Below are 17,313 nucleotides of genomic sequence, written 5' to 3' on the forward strand. Positions count from 1 at the left end.
TATATCATAGCACACTTTCTGTACAGCTATTTGAAAAGACTAGAAGGTGAAAAAAAGTTGGAAAGAAGTTGGATTTTATTAAGAGATACATTCTCAAATGAAATATGAAAGTTATTACAGAATCATAGAAATCTCAAATTGCTTAGGTTGGAAAAGACCTTTAAGATTATCAAGTCCAACCATTAAGCCAGCACCACCCAGTCCACCACTAAACCACATCCCTGTGTGCCACATCTTTTTAAAAGACCTCCAGAGATGGTGAATCAGCCACTTCCCTGGGCAGGCTGTTCCAATGCTTTACAAGCCTTTCAATGAAGAAATTTTTCCCAGTATCCAATCTAAACCACCCATAGTGCAATTTGAAGTCATTTCCTCTCATCCTGTTGCTTCTTACTATGGAGAAGAGACTGACCCCCACCTGGCTACAGCCTTCTTTCCAGGTAGCTTTAGAGTGATAAGGCCTCCCCTGTGCACGCTCCAGAATAAACAAACCCAGTTTTCTCAGCTGTTCCCCACAGGATCTGTGCTCCAGACCCTTCACTGGCTCCATTGCTCTTCTCTGGACTCACTCCAGCACCTTGATGTCCTCCTAGTGAGAAGCCAGAGACTGGACACAGGATTTGAGGTGCAGCATGACCAGTGCTGAGTACAGGGTGACAACTGCTGCCCTGGACTGCTGGCCACACTGTTGCTGACACAGGCCAGGATGCCATTGGCTTTTTGGCCACATAGGCACATGCTGGCTTATGTTCAGCAGTTGTTGACCAAAACTCCCTGGAGCTTTTCTGCCAGGCAACTTTGCAGCCACTCTTCCCTAAGCCTAGTATGTTCTCTTAGTAGGACCTGGAGCTTGGCCCCACTGAACCTCACCCTACAGGCCTCATCCCATTGATTCAGCCTGTCCAGATCCCTCTGTACAGCCTTCCTACTCTCCAGCAGACCCATATGCCCTCTTACCCAGGTTGGGGGCACCTGCAAACTGACACTCAATCCCCTTGTCCAGGTTGTTGATACAGAAGTTAATCAGGACTGGCCCCTTGAGAACACCACTTGTGACCACCCATCAGCTGGATTTCACTCAATTCATCACCACTCTCTGGGCTATGAATGACTATGAACATCAATTACCTGGAGAAATGCAAGGATACTCTACATGGCAGCTGAATACAGAAGATATTTATAGCAACAGCAAAAGGATTGTTGAGGAACAGAGTGGAGTCACATGCAGGCAAAGAGAAGAAGAGAAAGATATGACTCATGAGACACAGAAAAAAAAGGCTCCTGAACCAAGTGAGGGTGCAGCAGACTATCTCAGACTAGTTTCTTGTAAATAGGAGGTGGTCAGAAGGAGTTTATGTTTGCTGTGAATAGATAGAACTTTTTAGTTAAAAGACATTGAATAATCACAACATAAAGATTTGATATGGCATAGTGCTGAGGCAGCAGAAGAAACTAGCATCACTAAATATATTTGCAAATAAGATGAAGAAAAAAAACAAGGGCAAAGAATAACATAACATGTATGCATTATGAAAGCAAAAGCCAGGAAAATGATGAGTGTGTTTTCTAGTGGTTTTCATGTTCTAATTATTATTTACAGAAAATATGAAAGAATTCCATATATTTATTTTTCAAAACAGACTTTCAGTGCAAAAGAAATTCCACCTTTGATATATGGGTAGACAAGTGGTTAGCAGGACTGAGAACAATGCTAAACAATTAAGCAGAAAACAAATGAGAAAACTAAGATAATCTTACAAACTTCCATGGAAAAAAACAGTATTAGTTAAAAATAGATGGAAACAGAGAAGTGAACCTATGATATGAGGAAACAGACTTGTTTGCACAGTGTTTGGCTACAGTCCCAAAAATGGGGCATTTATGCCATAGATTGTACTAGTTTAAAGAACATGTGGGGATCTGGCAAGGAAAAAAGCAGACCTTCATTAGCAAAACCAAGAACATTAACTGCATGAAGGAAAGCAATTCCTGCAATAGAGCTAATGCAAAATCTATGCTGAAAACAGCAAAGGGAAAAATTGGAGCTTAGGTGAATCATAGGACAGTACAGAAGGGAGGAGTACTGGGGGGAGCTGGTAAGATAAAGAAGGATAAGAAGTGAAAATACTTTCTCAAAAAAACTCCAAAAACCTAAAACAAAGGAAAAAAAAAACCCAACAAGGAAAAATGCACATGTTATCAAAAAGGATAAGAAAGTTAAAATATTATGGAAATAAGATGTGAGAGATCATGTGGTTGGAGAAGTTATTATTACAGATTAAAGAGCTGCTATGAAATCCTTTGTACCTGGTATGGTGGAGGAATAGTGAAGCAAATTAGATAGGCAGCAAAGGGAATTAATAATATGGAATAGGGAGTGAGGATTTACCAGTACCTTTGAAAATGAGGGAGGAGTAGAAATTAGATATTGCAGCCCGGAGGGCATCCCTGTAGAATACCTGATGAGATATATAAATAAGAGTGTACTCACTTGAGAATCATAGTCATGGTTTCTTTTCTGTCTTTCCCTTGGAAAGGTAGAGTACCAGTGAGCATTTCAAACTGTATAGAGTAAAACTTTCATCAATTACATTACCTGGACAAAAACTAATTTTTGACAAAACTACTTAGCATCTTAACCTTCCAAAATTCATGCATGCTAACAATCAAGTCTGCACAAAACAACTTCATTGTACAGTTTCAATTTGTAAGAACATTGAGCAGCCTTTGCCATTTTTAAAGCTGCAAAATATTTTCCTATATTGGTAACTTGCTTTACATCCTTTTATCTGAACAACTTAGACTATAATGTTCTGTGTTTCATTTCTGCCTAAAAATTTTGTTCTAGGAAGACTTGATCTGTACAACTTTATTTTTAAACAAAGGGGAGGGGTAGGGAAAAAGGTTTTCCTTTCAAAGGTTAGTGATGATTTCTCCTCATGCAGAAGTTTTTAAAAAGGTCAAAATTTTGAAAATTGGCATGTACACAGCCTTCATTGGGAAGGGGAAAAGGTTAGCTGATTGACAAAGACATGCATGATGAAAAGTGGTTACTGTATGCATACAGTGGAAATAAAGCCTGAAGGAACACGGAAGAGCTACACAGTACGTGCATGCACATTCTACAGTGCCTGGCAGTAAGCAACAGACACTGCTAAAATACTGATTTGTTCTGAAAGTGACTGAGTAAAAATAGATAAATATAAAGGCACTCCTGTTGGACTGCAGTATGCTGCAGGGATATCAGATCTAAGTGAGGCAGTGAAAGCAGTCCAGCAGCAGCCATGGCAGCCAGCACTTAGGCAGAAATTGGAATTTTTTGATTTAAAGACTGCAAAATAATTTAGTTCAATGCAATTTCATGGCATACGGTTAATGACATCAAAATTAAAATAAATTATAAAGAAGCCCTCTGAACAGCTTATGCAAATGTCACACTGGTATCCTGAACACAAGGTATCCTCTATTCCCCTCTTTTCTGGTATGACCCAAGCATTCAGCCTCCTAAACATAAAAGATGGAGTGAAAAATAATGTGTGACTACAGTATTTGTAGATCTACAGTAAGAGCATGAAGTTGCACTAACAGTATTCTTTAAAACACCATTTTATTGAAATAAAATTTGAATTTTTACTACCATATCTTCACTACTGGTAGATACTTTATAGTCTAGATAATATTTCTTACTGATATATTAAAAAAATTTAATAATAATGCCAACATGAAAAAAGACTACTTTTAACTTTAATACCTAAGACAATTGTCAGGAAGATGTGAGAGGGATAAACCAGAACTGTAAGTTGAAAAAAAAAATTTTGTTTGTGGTTTAGAAAGATCTTCACACGGTGCACTTAAAAAAATAAAACCTTTTCAAAAAGGTAACTTCGGAGTGCTCCACTTACACTTGCAGGAAATATAGTTTCTTTAACAAGCTCCTAATTTGTCACAAACACATATATTTGTATTAACAGCTCAACATGTGTATTCTTTGTCATCGCTCCCAAATACTATATTCCAACATTAATAGGCCAATAATAATAGGCTTATAGAATAAGCCAACATTGGCCTTTCCTATTTATGTTTTATTTCAGGAGGAGAGTACCTCAGTGCTTCTGGAAACCTTAAATGAATGTTTTTACTTGTGTGACATCCCTTAAAACTGTTGCTGTTTTAAAGGACAAATTGGAATATAATTCTTAACAATGGCTTAAGCAAACTTTGTGTCTAGCACAAGAAAAGAAGCCAAATGATTTGTTGTAATATCTTTAAAGTATCCATTTCTATGCTATAATCTCTGTTCACTCTAGTTACTGTGTACTTATACCACAACAACCATCACTTGAATTTTAGATCAGCTCAGAAATTAAGAATTAATTAAAAGGGGATATTTACAGATTGATTATGAAAATTACAAACTATAAATGCAAGCAACAAAAATATGTCCTAGAGAAAGTTGCACTATATTTCATATACTACTTTACAGAATTTGGTTTTTAAGGTCATATTTTTGTATTCAAAGTAGAAGTCAAAGTATTTAATATGCAGTGCACTTAAGACTGTGAAAGCCACCCTAGTCACAGCTAACATCTCTACAGCAATTTTCAATTATACCATATCCATTTGATAAACAGCAAATTATGTTTCTTAGCTTTATAAATTAAAGCTGAAGTTTAATTATATTTGTGTTATCAACAACAAATATTCTGCAAGTACATTGCAATTATCTTTTAATTGACTGTTCTTAATGATAAAATGCATGGTTGTGAGGAGTGTGTGTGCTTGTCTGGAGAGAGTTCTGTTATCAGGTGCTACTTTTACATAGTCAGTTTTCAGATCACAACAGCATTCTAATCACCATAAAGCAATAGGATGACCTATTTTCAGACACAAGAGTCCTTCTTGTACTATAAAGCACACACATTAGTTGTACTGTTACAGTTATGTAGCAGAAGCAGTAAGAAATGAATACATTTATACAATTATTTAATTTTCATGTCAAAAATCCACACAGATATTTTTAGTATTAAGTCTTTCAGCATTCCTTAAATACCAAACATAATGATTCTTTTCCAATTAATATTCCATATACATAATATTTCCCCTGACCCTGCAATTTTACAGTAATTACCCCTTGTAGAAACACCATAAGCAACTGAGAAACTATATCCCTTATCAGGTGTCATTTAGATAAATTTGATGTGTGAGAACAGCAGTTAACAATTGTTATTATTCCACTAACTTGTAATTACACCATAGACTCTAATTAGAAAGTTACCAATCTCCTTCTTCCTCTTGAATGTAAATTCAAATTTAAAATTTGAATATTAATTTCTCCCCCACTTTGGAATAGAATTTTTCTGTATACTTCTTTATTGCTCTTGGTCCCCATAAAGCACCATAGATATAAAATATTTTAATTAGATAATAAAAATATGGTATATTACTGGATATAAAACCTAGTCCATGTTCTTGATCAAACTCTGTAGTGTTATTGATTTCACACAATTTAGATTTCCTTTGTAGTTAAAATTCGTGTAAAGCTCACCTTACGGGTTAGGGTTTGATTTGTTTCATCAGCCCTTGCAAACCACAATTTTGCTATTATTTACATTTACCAGAAACCTACCATTAAAACACCAAAGGACCACCAGTCTGCACTCTGTGTATGGCCTCGTCTGTTAACAACTTCTGGTGCCATATATTCCACTGTTCCACAGAAAGAGTAGGCTTTTTTTTCATGATCAATTGACTCCTTACTTAAGCCAAAATCTGAAAGGAAAAAAATAATTCCAAATGTAATTAAAAAAAAAAGTGTTATGCTTTTATCATTCATATAGACAACTGAACACTAATATGGAAATTACAGGATTCTCCTTCCCTCCCCACATTATTATAGGTCCATAAATCAGATATATTTGTAAATCTTATTGAAATATTTACAGATTTCATTTATTTCAAGCTAATTACATTGCTTGCTTCTGCAGCTAAATTACCAATCAGTTAAATTTACTTATTTTATCATACTGGTTTACCAAAAGGAAAATGCAAAGGTTATAGTATGAACAGAAACGATCCTAGTATTGTAATTCCTTTATTCACCTGTCAATTTGATATGTCCTTCTTCATCAAGCAGGATGCTAAAAAAACAATAAAAATAATATTAGAAAGTAATTAAAACATCTTAAGTATTGTTTCAGACAACATACTGACAACATTTAGGAATAAACAGCAGAGGACACACAAAGAGAGGGAGAATTAAACCTGCATGAAAATGAATTATTGGAAGATACATTCAAACTACACATTTTCTTTTCCTTCTACTCTTTCTTTTTAAAGATTAAGAAACAAATTTACTGGTGTTTTATTCAACTATTTGATTAAATTCAGTATGTAGTAACAGCTTTGACCATCTGCAGCACATGCAGCACTACTGTAATTGTTAAAAACAGAGGCATAGTTCTATTTCTCTTATACCAGGTTATGCTTTCATATATATACATAACAGGTATTAATTTGTAATTATAATTTCACAAGTTGTTGACCATTTCAAGTAATATCGAGTAATAATTATCCTCATGGTGTACCAAAGGACAGGACCCACAGGCTCTGTACTGGGAGCAGACCTTCAATCTTTTCACTTCAATCACAAGAAAGGCCACACTTCTCTGAGATGCCAACTGTCCTTGACTACCACTGAATATCACTGCATTGCAAAGCATGAAAAGCATTCAAGAACTGGATTTTGTAACACCCCCTACACATTGGATTTAGTTCCTCCATCTGCATTTCATCCTGGGGTTAAGACATGATCCAGACCCCGTCCCCTTCTCTTTGCAGCTTCCATGGTGGGAACCATTAAAACCTGTCCTAAAGTGCCATATGCAAACATTGCCTCCCTGCCCACCAGCAGATGAACACTTCCACCCAACTCGGTGCTGTCTGTGGGCTTGCTCAGAGTGCACTCAATCCCCTCATCCAGATCTCCACTGAAGATGCTAAACAGGACTGGTCCCAATACAGAGCCCTGGGATGATCAACTTCTGGTTGGATGTAATTCCACTCTCTGGGCCTGGTCATCCAATCAGTCTTTTACCCAGTGAAGAGTGCACTCATCCACACCATGGGAAGCAAGAAGAATGCTGTGGGAAATCGTGTCAAAGGCATAGAATCATGTCTCATATGCTGAAAGTCATTTGGCTCTGGGGCCAACCACAGATTGTTGGTAACAACAGATAAAGATTGCTAGTAATAAGCAAGGATTGTGGGTGATCATACACTGAGAAAGAACAAGATGTGCCCAGAGAAGAGGCACTTGATAGGGCAGCAATGATAGGGCAGCACTTTTCCAGGACAAACATCCTTGTTCTAATTCCTGAAGATAAGCACAACCCAGTACAGCACAAGTGCAGGAATGAGGTTGAGAAGCAGGCATGGACTGTACAGGAAGAAAGGACCACCCAATATTCCCAAAGACCCCAACCTATTTCCAGAAAGGTCTGAAAGAACAGACTGTGCCTAACAACTAATTTGTATGGAAAACAAGAAACTTAGCTTCATGGCAGGGAAACCTATCTATAAAAACATACCCCTACCAAGCCCAACCCATGACCCCCAGGACCTGGATATCCCATCAACTGCACTGGCACTGTAGCCAAGACTTGTGAACTCTTTCTTTCTCTTTGTCCCTCTTTAACTCACCTTTTCTTTTCTCTCTTTATCTTACCCCTTTATCTAAATCCCACTGCATGTGCTTTTATATTAGGTCAGGGACTAAAATACCAATTTCCATAACAGGTATATAATTTAATAATAAAACCTTGCAATTTTTTTCAGATCCTCTGATGTATATTGTTCCTTTCCACCAGGAGCACTTACAAATCTTGGGTGGTCCTTTCTCCTTAAGGGTTGGATGTCACAAAAGGCTTTACTAAAGTCTAGGTAGACAATATCCAGAGCCTTTCCCTCATCCACTAAGCAGGTCACCTCATCACTGAAGATGATCACATTGGTCAGGCAGGACCTGCCTTGCATAAGCTCAGGCTGGCCTGGCCTGAACCCCTGGTTCTCCTGCACACATTACATGACGGAACTCAAGAGATGATGACTCCATGACATTCCCTGCCAGTGAGGTCAGGCTGACATGCCTGTAGTTTCCTGGTTTCTCTTTCCAATCCTTCTTATAGTTGGGTGTCACATTTGCCAGCTTCCAGTGTCCTGGGACCTCCATGGTTGACCTGGACTTCTGATGAATGACTGAAAGTGGCTTGATGAGTTCTTTGACCAGCTCCCTCAGAACTCTTGGGTAAGTCCTATCCAGTCCCATGGGCTTTTAGGTTAGTTCCATGGTCTAAGGTGCATGGCATTCTGGTGGTCATTTCCTCCTAGATTATGGGGGTTTTCTTCTGCTCCCAATCTATCTTCCAGCTCAGGGGGCTGGGCATCTTGACAACAACTGGTCTTGTTATTAAAGACTGAGGCAAGAAAAGCAATGAAGTACCTCAGCCTTTTCTTCATCCTTTGTCACTATGTTTCCCCTCACATCCAACAAAGGATGGAGATTCTCTTTGGTCCTCCTTTTGCTGCTGATTTGTACAAATATTTTTTTGTTGTCTTCTGCTTCTGATATTTCTAACATACTGATATTCCTTTCATCCTTGCTGCTGAAAGGACCTCCATCCATTAACTCGACCTCCATGGCAGACCAAAGGACCTTGGTAGAACACTGTCCCTCAAAGAGTGGCATGCCATCCACAGGCTTACCTCTGGCTTTGTCCCCATTCCCCTTCAAACAGAGTTTAAAGTCCCCTCAACAAGCCCCTGTTAAGTCCTAAGCTAATACCCTTTTTCCTCTTTGAGACAGGTGAAAACCAACCTTTTAAATGAAATTAGCTCCCCATCTCTCTCTGTTCAATTTATATAGTAAATTACCAAAGTTTAACAGTTGGGAAAAAGTGCATAGGAAGTGCTACAGAAATGAAATTTATATCTGCATTTCTCACAGAGGAGCCTTACTTTTCTGGTTTTAGATCCCGGTATATTATTCCAAGACTATGTAGATGGTCTAAAGCAAGTGCTAATTCTGCCAGATAAAATTTAACGTCGTCTTCTGTGAACATCACCTGAAAAATTAACACAATGTATTCCACATGTGAAATCTGTAAAGGTTACATGAGCACAAACAAAATAACAATAGTGGTGTTTCAGAAGGGTTTCTTACAATACATGAATTCATTGCTACACAAAACACTAGAAATTCAAAATTTCTTAGTTACACAAAAACTAGCATTTTGTAACCCACATTATTTCATACTTGAAATACTTGGACATACCTGAAAAAGAACTTTTAAAGGCAATACATTCTTCTTTTTGCAAATTGGGAGATTATCTGATTTCTGATTGTTCAAGAAAACAGACACATTGTAGTGAAACTGAAATACTTTGGAAGCACTTAAAGAATTTGAGTACCTATTTGTTGGATGGGACCATTTCATTTACAGACAACGAATGGACCAAAGAAGTTCAAATGCCTGAATTTCATTCATGAAGTAAGAGAGAAGAAAATATATGCACCTTGATTTTGGAAGGACTGCCCCTAGGTACTTTGAGAAAGAAGTTACAGCAATGGTAAAAGCCCTAAGGTGCAGCCTGAGATGTAACTGCATAAAGGTAGATCAATGAGTAAACTCATAGAAGTTAACAAGGAATAAAGTGAACAGCCTGCATAAGAGCACAGGAGGATTCCAGGTAGCAATCCCACTTTTTGGATTAGGAAGATGAACTACTCTCTGTTTGTATTCATTGAAATGAACATATTGTCCCAGTATATCAACTGTTGTGATCCCTGTCAGAATACATTATAATTCAACTCTTCTAAGACTGCAGAAAAAGATAAAAATAAAAACATATCCTGCATGATTTGATTCTACTTCAGTTACTACTCAGTTATTTTACGTGGTTTGCTTTTAGATTCTAAGACTAATATGGCAATTCTTTTTTATGCAAAAGCATAAAATTTTATTTCAGCAAAGCTGAAGGTAATTTTAAACAAGAGTTAAGAATGGAGATGTTTTCCCCTCAGTAGTTTAATGAGAAAAAGCAATACTAAAGCTTGTACAATAGGTTGTTGCTGATGTTACTTCTATAAAAGAGCCAATATTTAGTGCAGACATATTCAAGAAAAGAAATCTCTATAAGAAACATTTAAAAGCTCAAATAATAAAAGATCCCATGAGGAGGATAATACACTCACATTATGTTATTTAAAATCGTTGCATGGGACTCATCTTTCCTAACCTTAAACATCTGCAATGTAGACATCTAGCTTTGAATTAATCACCTTTCCCTTTGTAGTCATGAGGAAAAAAGCAACAACTTTCAGTTCATCTGATCTATTTCAAAATCAGATAGTATGGTATGAGGGTGATATTAATAGCATCCAACATGCCAATTTCACTCACAAGTTATGAACTCTGCTTAGATTCAGGTACCTATAATGAATATTTCTCATCTAACCATGTTAAATTCTATCAAATGTGAGTGGCTCAGGATGAAAAAGTCATCAGCAGGAAGCCAATATACATTCTTTTTTGGGAATCAAGAATGAACTATGAACTTTAAGAGTAACTCAGTTTTAGAGCACTAATAACCTATTAGTCACCTGTGGCAAAAGAAATGACAAAGGGCAACTTGAAACAGATGGCATCATCAAAACAAATGTAATAATTTATGTGGTCAGCAGAGACATAAGGGTACATCTATATACAAAGTAAATTCTACTCTCTTAATAAAAATACATCTTTGTAGTGGCAATCCAGCTGCCCCAGATACTGTTGAGGCAAAGGAAAATCGAAAGCACTACAACTGCAAATCCAGGCTACTAGATACACATTGGATACAATCTCTAGCCTAAGAGATATTTGGTGTGAGTTTTTGAACAGGAATAATGGATAATAAAAACTTAAAAAGTTAATATTAGATGTTAACATTTATTTTAGGAATTATAATCAAATTGAACTGAGGTGATGAAAATCCTTGAAGTAGTTATTTCCTATATCTACACAGACATATTTCCATCATGGCAGAGGCAAAACATTCACTTTTTGATAATTACTAAAATAAGTGGAATACAATTCTCACTTTTTAAAGATTCATACATAATGCTATTTTGCGTTCATGGGTAAAAAAAGAGAATATCTTATCTGCCCCTGAATTCTGGATATTAAAACCAGCCATAAACTTACTTTATATAAATCCAGGTTCTGAGTCTTATATTTAAACATGGTAGCAAAAGGAGAAGATTTTGCCAGGTATAAAAAGCAGCACAGAAAGACTGCTTGTCCAAGACTTTTTTCAGAAATAACGTAAATTGCCATCAGCCCTTCTATGAAGTGACTGTGCAAAGAAACCCAATCAAACAAAAAATGTACCTGGTGGAAAACAGATCAAAATTTTATTCAATGAAAACTGAATTTAAAATGTAAATTCTCCTAATACAGACAATTTGTAGCCAAATTCTATCAACAGACAATATTTCAAATTTAAAAAGTGTACCTCTTTGGATAAACGTGTAAACAAGTCTCCTCCCCTGAGAAAATCCAAAATAAGATACAGCTTCCCTTCTGTTTGAAAAGCTGAAAAGATCAATTAAAAAAATTAAATTTTACCTAACTTAATCCATGATCAGGAAAATAACATATCAAGTAATTCACCCTTATTTTCATTATTAAAATTAATTTATCTTTCTCCGTTGTAAGAAAATGTATTGAAATGAATTACGTAATTGATCCCCTACCATGGACCAAGTAATTCCCATGCTATATGAAAATAAAGCAAATCACCAATCAAGTTCCTTTAAAAATAAACTTTACTTAGGTTAGCCAGAATTTTATTTCACATTTTAAAATAAGAAGCTAGATTTAAAAGGGCAAACAAGTAACTAATGAACCTTTTAGAATCTCTAGGTCAAACTCAGCTTAACAGGGACATTTAGTCTAGTTTACAAAAGAACGGCAAATAAAATAGTGAAAGGTAAATAATTTAAGCCCCATTAGAAAATGAGAGATATGAGGTTTAACTATAGGAAAAAACAAAACCTAAAAGAAAAATACAAGCTGAGAAAACCCCAACCAAACCAGAAACTGTCCTTTTTTCCCATATGTTAGAAGTACTGATATCTCCCCTCTTACATGTAAGTATTTTGCTATTAAAAATAAAATGCTATTAAAAAATAAAAGACTATTAAAAATAAAAGGCTAATTTCCACCAACCATTGCACACATTTTCTATAGAATAAACAAAGCAACTGTAAGAAATAATTTTAAAAAATGTATGTCATACAAAAGATTAGAGGTTCTAGAAAATAATGGCTAGTTATTAATAGATAACTTCTTTTAATAATACAAAGGGCTACAGAGTCTTACTCCTATAAAGATTTAACACTACGTGAAGTCAGTCACGTGCTTCTTTTGCTTGAGAATTGTTACAGAGCAAGACCGCACAACTCGGACTTAACAGCCTAAAGTTCTACGATTTTCTGAGCCACAAAGCAAATATTAAAAGTTATCTTGACAAACATGCTATGCTATAAAAATGAATTTTTCTGCAACTCACCATAATGTAACTTGACAATAAAAGGATGGTTAACTTCTACTAGGATATCACGTTCCATTTTTGTCCGAACCCGATCCCGAACTACAATAGAACATGAATGAGCAAGATTAAAAAAAAAATTACATTATAACTCAGTATTTCTCATATGCTTCCTGATGTACTTCCCATTTGGTAATATTGCAACTGTCTACAGGTCATTATACTGTACACAGATGAGCACTGAGAGAATTTATTTCACTTTTTTTCTGATAAATATCTTTATGCATTTTGATTTGCTTTGGTTTTTGCTATTGACAAAACCTAACACTAGGCAAATAAATTTAACAAAAGCAATGAGAAAACAGCCGCCTTTCAGTCTGCCCTATACTTAGTACACTTTTCAAACATCACAGCAAAACTGCCACAGCTACAAAGCATTCTGGTGGTGAAAAGCATAGAGAATTAAAATTGTAGCAAAACAAGCAGCATAAGTATAATCATACTATCATAAAGATGTTTATATTGGTTTAACTCATTAAATAACTCACACTAATGAAATATTAAGTCCTTTACAATTTGGAAGGGAATTTTTTTCTCATTTCCTTTATTATAAACTTAAAATAAAAATGCCATTGATTCAATGTAGTGTATACTTCAGATTATATTTTTGATTTTAAGGACATTTACTGAGAGTAAATGTGCATGAAGAAATATATCAGACATTAGAAGCAGTTACTGCTCAAGCTGACTGTTCTGTCCCTCCATGGTGGCTCTGAACAGGACATACAAGTGCTCCTATGCTACTAGAGATTAAACCCAAATGAGCATTACATGCCAGCAATGCAGGAATACAGGCAGGGCAGTCAGCTGAGCACAGCACCTGCTTCAGCTGTTCTCCACAACTCTCCTGCCAGCTCCAGTCAGGGCTTGGTTCCCATCTGAAGCTCTGAATCAGCCAGGACACAGATAAAATTCAGTACTTTACACAGGGGAGAACTATCAAAGTCTGCTTTCAGTGGTTTAAGATGTTGCATTTTTCTCTTTCCCTCTATTCTTTGTTTTGTTATTGCTCCTTTCACAAATGTATCTTCTAAGGAAGCACCTCAGAGCAATGAAGTCCTGTCCAAAGTTTAAGCTAACTAAATTCCTTGTACAATTAACAATCCAGAGTTCTCCGATATTAAAACATAACAAGGCAGAAAAGAAAAAGAACAAGAAGCAAAATGGTGTTGAGGTGTTTATTTATGTTTTCCCAGAAACAGGCACTTACAATAACACAGATACTTATGAAGAAGTTATATAGATACGTTTTCATGAATGAATACAACTATGAAATTTCCATTTGCAGAACACATTCCTAAAAATGGAAGTTTATGAAATAAGTGCTCAAATACAGAGCAAACATCACATTTGAATGTTGACCTTTGCATCTAAAGCCATTAAAATGTCACAAGATAGTTGTGCAGCTTAACTGTTTCAGCAGTTCATCTGAATTACAAGATTGAAATTCAGAATATTTTTTTTTTTTTAGGCAGCTTCATGTGAGGAAAAAATTTAAGACTTTCAAGTGACTGCAGTTATGCAGCAGTTACATGGAAAGTATGGACTTAAAACTCCAAGCCAAAGAAGTGTAAAGAACTGAGCTCGTCTCAGATAATGCCATAAACCATTATTTGACTGATATCTGATTTCTGTTTGACTGTAATTTCCCTGTGGGTTCTACTGGAAGCACTGATTTTTCTCAATACATTTGATTCCAGACGCTCTAGCAATGTTTTGGCTCTGTTTCTCTCTCCACATCATAAAGGGGAACTGAAATATAACACCTTCTATCAGAGTGTATTAATAAACTAGTCTCTGCAGTAAACAGAATTACATTTATATATTCTTGGATTTGCTCTAAACATTAGAAAGTTGGACCGTGTAGTTATATATATGTTTTCTGGCTAATACAACTGCATTTCTATGAAAATATTCTCTCTAATTTAGATTTGTGGATCAGGTACACTGCTTTCATGTGTGGTCTTTTTATCTTTAATTATAGAGCACAAAAATAACCTTAAAAAATAGATTTGAATGTGCTAATTTTCATTTTCATCATTTATTCACAGACAAATCAAATAATATGCTGTTTTAAAAATACAGTATAACATAAAAAAGTTGCAAGTATGAAAATTGCAATTATGCATTAATTCCAGTTAATATTAAAGTTTCAACAGTAACCTTAATTTGCTTGCAACTCTGCTCTTTCTAAAACATTAATCACAAGCAAGCAATGCAGGAAAAGCATCTGATAATCCAGATACAAAGTGTTGAGAACTGTGGCATCCTCTTGATGTTGTCACCTTTCTGCTCAAGCCTTTCACATCCTTGAATTCTCAGTGCCTCAGAGGGTCTCCTTTCCCAATTAAAAGTCATGCTCTCAATTTCAGTATTTATCAGTCTCTCCTATCTGTAGGCAAGACTAGAACCACAGCTTGGACTGTAATTTTTACATGAGGTTAAACTGCAATCAAAAGGTGATGAAGACAAGCCCTCGAACATCTTAAAAAAGCAACTGCTGAGTGACCTTTGACCAGTCCTGAGCTATTAACAGGCTGGGAAATGAAAGCCTGTTGAGGATATTAATGTACCTTAAATGAGTGGAAATCAAATTCAGAAAAATAGGAAGTAAATAATGAGAATGGCACGTGCCACAAAACACAAAGGAATCAAAATATAGGAAACTGTTCAAATACACACTCCTCTGTAATAGTTTTAAGTGTAAGAACTGTGACATTCAGCACTAGATCTTAAGTGAAAAAATTTCAACATTTTAGCAGAAGTTCATATACCAAAGTTTTTGTTCCCTCCATCATTATATAAATATTTTATGATAAAAGGATATGTTAAAACTGAAATTCAATTAATGATCAATAACATTGCTATTGCTAAAGCACTACAAGCTGTTGGAGCCATCCCAAAATTCTCCTTTCAGTTCCAGTACAGTCATGAATTAGAAGAACTTCACATAGACAAAACTATTAAACAATGACATAAAAGAGCAAGCATACAATCTGGTTAAGGCATTAGTGCCTTAACCAGATGACTTTCATTCTGATCTTTGGTAAAAAATACCTTATTTATTTTTTCTTACAGAATTCTCTGAGACAGTAATTGAGATTGCTCAGGCTTACACTTATTTTACTACTGATAGCATTCAAGATCAAAACCACCCAAGAAGCAGATAAATTCATAATTTGTTTTTGCTCAAGTAACTTAGATTATTAACTTAAGATTTTATTAAATACATTCTACATTGACATCATGTACCAAGAGTTTGGGGCAAGTGTACTGTACAGTCTTTTTTTATGAAACAGACATAAGTCACATGAAGAACTTCTAGAAGAAAACAGCTGATATAAAGCGCTTTTAAATATCATGACCTAATTATAAACTGAGCAAAAGGCATTAACTGTATCCTTGGTGACACACAGCAAAGGAAAAATGGGAGGATATTAAGTTTCAAATAACAGCTCAGGAGCAAGTCAGGTGGCAGATGTAACACAACCACTCCATTACCCCTCCATCATCTAAGGAAAGTGCCATGGGAAGGAACCTGCTGTCCTCTCTAGCTACCAACATGGTATTGTTAATCCCTAATCCTTCCAGGTTTACAAGACAAAGCAGTGTATTCTGCTATTTCCTGTTTCAGAGAAGAAAGCTGTAAGACACAATCTGTACAGCAGCAGCTGTGTAAAGATTAAGTTTTGGGATAATGTCAGAGTTTTCTTTTTTATTTCTCTTCCCTTGTTCTAAACAATGCTTACCTTTCAAGGTGGCCTTTTTCAATACCTTCATTGCATAAAGCTGTCTAGCATCTGATCCTGAGATTTTTTTGACAAGAAAGACCTGCATTAAAAATTAGAAAGAATTCTTAAAAGAAAATAAAAGTAAGCCAAATTAATGTATTTTGCTATGAAATTCAAGTAGTTACAAAGATTTCAATGAAAGTCTATTTGACAGTTTTAGATTCTGCAAAGCCAAACCTCCTTTAATTTTTTTTTTCCTTCTATTCTTTATTAATATTCTAAAAAGGTTCATTCAAGTTCATTCAGAAGATACTCTGACAAATTAATTTTGGTCTAATTTAAGTAATTTCAGTGAGTAAAAGAAAAAAATTGGATTCTCTCAGTTCATCCAAATTTGACACACAAAAATCAGCTTTTTAAAATTAATCTCTAGTTCTATCTTATTGAAATTCTTAGGATGGCAAACAAATGTGCTAATAAAATAATTTTCAGATATGACCATAAATATGTGAATAAACTTTGATTCAGAAATATAAAATATAAATCAATGTATAAAAAATTTTCAAAAATATCCTAGTCTTGCATATACCAATAAAGAACAACCAGCCTCAATTAAAGGGTGTTTCATTTCCTTCTTCAGTATCATGGGATTTCTTGACTGGTATTGTTTTTGATACCCTTAACACAAAATTAATTCCAGTAGAGACAAATTTTAGATTTAGGAATGAAAAGCAAAACAAAACAAAACCACCAAAACCAAGTGTCACAGGTTTTCTGGCTATGGACATGTATAGAGACATGAGGAAGTTAAACATGTTATGTGAAATCAGTTTGATGTCTGGTTTTGTGCCCAATTCTCACTTACGTAAACATTCCTTGCATTACCCAAAGATTACCAAATGATCATCAAGAGACCTTGAAAAGCATGCAGATT

At 35.5% G+C, this 17,313-nt stretch overlaps 1 protein-coding gene across 5 annotated transcripts in view; it reads right to left on the reverse strand.

Moving 5' to 3' along the window:
* Window positions 1-17,313, reverse strand: part of RPS6KA3 (ribosomal protein S6 kinase A3) — a 73,269-nt gene that overhangs the window by 21,422 nt on the left and 34,534 nt on the right. For all 5 annotated transcript variants that reach the window (XM_021552994.3, XM_021552996.4, XM_021552995.4 and 2 more), the window contains 7 exons: window positions 16,398-16,479; window positions 12,610-12,690; window positions 11,551-11,630; window positions 9,013-9,119; window positions 6,100-6,137; window positions 5,627-5,769; window positions 2,492-2,562 (listed from right to left, as the gene is read on the reverse strand). In XM_021552994.3, the coding sequence (XP_021408669.1) occupies window positions 2,492-2,562; window positions 5,627-5,769; window positions 6,100-6,137; window positions 9,013-9,119; window positions 11,551-11,630; window positions 12,610-12,690; window positions 16,398-16,479 (602 nt within the window). The remainder of the gene's footprint in view (window positions 1-2,491; window positions 2,563-5,626; window positions 5,770-6,099; window positions 6,138-9,012; window positions 9,120-11,550; window positions 11,631-12,609; window positions 12,691-16,397; window positions 16,480-17,313) is intronic.

This window comes from Lonchura striata, chromosome 1 (genome assembly GCF_050655825.1).
Source record: "Lonchura striata isolate lonStrDom1 chromosome 1, ASM5065582v1, whole genome shotgun sequence".
NCBI lineage: Eukaryota > Metazoa > Chordata > Aves > Passeriformes > Estrildidae > Lonchura > Lonchura striata.